The 5,000-nt window shown below is 47.9% G+C and overlaps 1 protein-coding gene across 1 annotated transcript in view; it reads left to right on the forward strand.

Moving 5' to 3' along the window:
• Positions 1–3,542, forward strand: part of vsig8b (V-set and immunoglobulin domain containing 8b) — a 12,873-nt gene extending 9,331 nt beyond the window's left edge. Inside the window, exons 7-8 of the mRNA XM_062542426.1 lie at positions 1,500–1,638; positions 2,376–3,542. Coding sequence (XP_062398410.1) covers positions 1,500–1,638; positions 2,376–2,592 — 356 coding nt within the window. The 3' untranslated portion in view covers positions 2,593–3,542. The remainder of the gene's footprint in view (positions 1–1,499; positions 1,639–2,375) is intronic.
• The last annotated feature ends 1,458 nt before the right edge of the window (positions 3,543–5,000 follow it).

Genomic DNA, 5,000 nt, shown 5'->3' on the forward strand with positions numbered 1-5,000 from the left:
ACACACCACCTGTGGCATCTGTTTCTTTTGTGTAAAAGGTATGGGAAGAATGATAATATCTCCCTAACAGAAACATTTCAATGCCAGTTTCCTGACTGCCTGTCCCTTAATGTTGGTCCGCCAATAAAGTGCTCTTTATGCAGTCGCTGTTCTGTTTATTTGTGTTTGAAATGGTGCAATCCAGAGCCATAGAAAGAGAGTTGCGTCACTCTTTGATGTTGCCGCCACACAATCAAAAGTTCCAAAAAACCAGTGCTGAATGGCTGAATCGCAGGAGGGTGGGATGTACTTCTGGATGCTGGAAGGTGTAATCAATTAACTCACTGAACACTGACCAAGAGATTGGCTGTAAATAGTTCCAAAAGTCCCATAACGAGGAAATAGCCTGGAAAAAGTGCTGCCATTTTTTCCTATGGAGGTCTGTGGGAGTGTCGCCACTCTGTTTTATCTACCACTTTGGTGCAATCCAGCTTGTGTACAAACAGAAGGCGGTTAACATTCGCCAGAGCTTCGTAGTCAGTCAGCATATCAGAGGGCCCTCCGCTGGACACTTAAAGGGAAAATCCAGCGATTGTTTTTCATTCCTGTTTCTTAAGGTCACCAAGTATCGGATTAAGCTTTGCTCCAGGTGTGTGTCCTGCAAGTGTGTGTGGGCTCCCAGCTCACTGCTCCTGTGTGCATGTGTGTGTGTGTGTGTGTGTGTGTGTGTGTGTGTGTACACACTACCCGCGGATTGGTATAATGCAGAGAACAAATTTCCTCATAGGACAACCCTCTTCCCCTTTTTGAAAAGCGAAAACAATCGGTTTAATCTACAGTAGCTTGAGCTGCAGCCAGAGGTTAAACTAGCTGGGCAGCTTCAGCACTACACCCTGGGGGCATGAACACGGGCGCTCAGGAACATGCCCCCACAGTGCAGTGCTGAAGCTCCAGCTAGGTAAAACCAAAGATCCTTCATTACTGACAAGATAGAGCAACATAATGCATCTCTATGGAAGCAAAATTCGAACAGTTCCTGTCTGCTTAAGGAAAGACGTCATAATGGGATATCGATCGGCAAGCAGTTCAGTTCAAATGTAACGTCACTTTCTTGGTCTGCTTAAAGGGGGATTTCGCTCCCCCTCCCCTTTGCTAAAACAGAATGCGGAAATCGGCGAACGTTTGCGCCTCTCGCTCCGCTTTAACCCTCTCTGGTAAAACCTACTGTTTGCGTATTTTCATACAGACAGTACTTGGTGACCTTGAGAAACGAAACGGAGCTCTATGTGATAGAGGACAACTCCTTTAATTGTGCTAGCTATGATGTCATTGGTGTACTAATGTCATTTCATGCTTGGCAGACAAGAATGGACACACACACACACACACACACACACACACACACACACACACACACACACACACATACACAGTTTCAGTTACAAGTTATACAAGTTTGTGACTTGTTGGTGTTTGACTGGCCACTAACCCTGCCTGTCCTCTGGGTCGTCTCCCCTCAGCTGTGAATAGAGCCGGGGTGATCGCTGGAGCTGTGATTGGTGCTCTGCTGCTTTTGCTCCTCCTCCTGCTCCTCATCTGGCTCCTGATTTGCTGTTGCAACAAGCGTCGCTATGAGAAGGAGGTGGCTAATGAGATCAGGTAAGATCAGATCCGTGACGTGCTGTACCACCTACAGTAATTGTGCCCGTTGAGGTGTCCACTACCATGGCAACCTTGACAGGGACGAGTAGGAGGCCCTCATTCCCAGCTGCACTCCCCCTACGGACAATTGCACTCACTGATGCACCTATTGCACTCATATGCACTTATTGTGGTTATTTTTTATTGTTGTAAAATTGTTGTTAGAATTGCTCTTAAAAACGTAAAAAAATGTTTTTATCATGCTGTAAGTCGCTTTGGTTAAAAAGCGTCAGCCAAATGTAACATAATGTGATGTAATGTAATGTAATGTATTGTAATGTAATGTAATGTAATGTAAGATCCAAACATACTCACACCTAACCAAGCATACTCAGACATACTCAGCTATAGCCACACATACACAAAGTTTTTAAACAGATTGAGTAAACACAAAGTAGCAACGATCAGCATTTCGCTAGGAACAAAAACATATTCAAACTCAACATATGCTAACATAACATGTTCCAATATGTAGCTTATTGAGCCAGCCCTGTCTACATTACTCTTAACACAAAGACCTGCTCTGTGTGTGTGTGTGTGTGTGTGTGTGTGTGTGTGTGTGTGTGTGTTGTGTGTGTGTGTGTGTGTGTGTGTGTGTGTGTGTGTGTGTGTGTGTGTGTGTGTGTGTGTGTGTGTGTGTGTGTGTGTGTGTGTGTGTGTGTGTGTGTGTGTGTGTGTGTGTGTGTGTTTGACAGGGAGGACGTTGTGGCCCCAGAAAGCCGTCCGACCAGTCGTGTGTCGAGTATGCGCTCCATCATGGGCTACCACACCCACTCTGGCATCATGTACAGCTCCGTGAGGAGCGGCGCCCCCCAGAGGGCTCCATCGGACCTGCACTCCGCCTCCCCTAAGTCCGACAGCATCTACAAGCCCGCGCTCAACTACGACAGTCGCTACGGATACCCCGTCTAACCACCAGCATCTACAAGCCCACGCTCAACTACGACAGTCGCTACGGATACCCCGTCTAACCACCAGCATCTACAAGCCCGCGCTCAACTACGACAGTCGCTACGGATACCCCGTCTAACCACCAGCATCTACAAGCCTGCGCTCAACTACGGCAGTCGCTACGGATACCCAGTCTAACCACCAGCATCTACAAGCCCGCGCTCAACTACGGCAGTCGCTACGGATACCCAGTCTAACCGCCAGCATCTATAAACCCCGATCAACTACGACAGTCACCACGGATACCCCGTCTAACTAACTTATCAGGCATCTACAAACCCCCATTCAAATACGACATTGGGTAAGAACAATCTGTATAACTCAGAGCCCAGCATCTCACAGCACAGCCAAATAAGAGTTCAGCCTATCAGAGCTCAGCCTATGAAGGCCCAGCCACTCACAGCACAGCCATAAGAGCCCAGCCTATCAGAGCTCATCCTATGAAGGCCCAGCCACCCACAGCACAGCCAAATAAGAGCCCAGCCTATCAGAGCTCAGCCTATGAGGGCCCAGCCACTCACAGCACAGCCGAATAAGAGTTCAGCCTATCAGAGCCTAGCCTATCAGGGCCCAACCAATCAGAGCCCAGCTTACCAGGACCCAGCCAATAAGAGATCAGTCACTCAGAGCCCTGTCTGGCGCTAGTCTGGACTGGATCTGGTTTGGGTGTGGCGCTGGTCTGGACAGGATCTGGTTTGGGTGTGGTGCTGATCTGGACTGGGTCTGGTTTGGGTGTGGCGCTGCTGGACTGGATCTGGTTTGGGTGTGGTGCTGATCTGGACTGGATCTGGTTTGGGTGTAGCACTGATCTGAGCATCAACTCCAGAGGAAGCTCTCTTAGTACTGTACCATATGTAATTACATTTTTACTCTAAAGATTTAAAATCCATCTTACTTTTGCACAGGGTTTTTACATAAATAAATGTATGTTTATAACTTGCACTTTGAAAGTGAATTGTATTCCAATGTATATTTTATACACAATAAACGCCTTGTTTTGTAGTAATTCATGTACTTCACTTGTCATGCTTGCTGCTCGTTTCCTCTCCACATGTTGCCTACAGTAGCTGTTGACACACAGTAAACCCCTCGATTGTTCCTGCGCATTCTGATGTTATTTTGGGGCTTCTAGCACAGAGGGGAGAGTTTACGGCTCATCTGCAGAGGATTAAGGAGTGTCCACTGGGACTGAGCCTCGCCCGTGTGTGTGTGCGTGTGTGTGTGTGTGCTGCTGAGACCTGTGCCTGTAACACTAAGCTTGTGTCTGCCGCTGAGGCGTGTGTGTGTGTATGTCTGTGTCTGTGCCCGTGTGTGTGTGTATGTCTCCTTTTCTCAGGTGTGTGTTTTCCTGAGGCCTGTGTGTGTGTGTGTGTGTGTGTGTGTGTGTGTGTGTGTGTGTGACACTGGGAGTGATCTCTGCCTCTGTGTGTGTGTGTGTGTGTGTGTGTGCGTTTGGGGGGGGGGGGGGGGGGGGGGGGGTCTGTCCTTCACAGAGGTTTGTGTTTGTGTCCTTTTCCTGTGGCCTGTGTGTGTGTAACACTGGGAGTGAGCTGTGTGGGTGTGTGTGTGTGTGTGTGTCACTGTTGACTGCAGCGGTGTTCCTCTACTGGATCAGGCGTGTTTAGCTCAAGCTTAAAGGTGTCGTGCTGCTCACCTTTAAAGGGGTCGTGCTGCTCACGCTTAAATGAGTCGTGTCATGTCGTGTCATGCTTAAAGGAGTCGTGTCACGCTTAAAGGAGTCGTGTCATGCTTAAAGGAGTCGTGTCACGCTTAAAGGAGTCCTGTTACGCTTAAAGGAGTCCTGTTACGCTTAAAGGAGTCGTTTCATGCTTAAAGGAGTCGTGTCATGCTTAAAGGAGTCGTTGCATGCTTAAAAGAGTTGTGTCATGTTTAAAGGAGTCATGTCATGCTTAAAGGAGTCGTGTTATGCTTAAAGGAGTCGTGTCATGCTTAAAGGGGTCGTGCTGCTCACGCGTAAAGGAGCTTATAAAAAAAATGCAAAATCTGATTAGAATCCTATGGGATTGTCAATCCAATGAGATCCTATTGGTTCCATCATGAGAAAAACAAGCCAAGGCATTTCTCATTTAAAAACCTTGCAGTCTTTAGAAAATAATCTCAAGGACTGTTATAAATGAACTCCAAACCATGCCTACTGGTTAGGGCTTGGGGCTTGTAACTGGAGGGTTGCCAGTTCGATCCCCGACCAGTCCACGGCTGAAGTGCCCTTGAGCAAGGCACGTACTGTAACCCCTCACTGCTCCCCGAGCGCCGCTGGTTGGGCAGGCAGCTCACTGCTCTGGGTTAGTGTGTGATTCACCTCATTGTGTGTTCACTGTGTGCTGTGTGTGTTCACTAATTCGGTTAAA

Source organism: Sardina pilchardus, chromosome 8 (assembly GCF_963854185.1).
Source record: "Sardina pilchardus chromosome 8, fSarPil1.1, whole genome shotgun sequence".
In the NCBI taxonomy this organism is placed as follows: Eukaryota; Metazoa; Chordata; class Actinopteri; order Clupeiformes; family Clupeidae; genus Sardina; species Sardina pilchardus.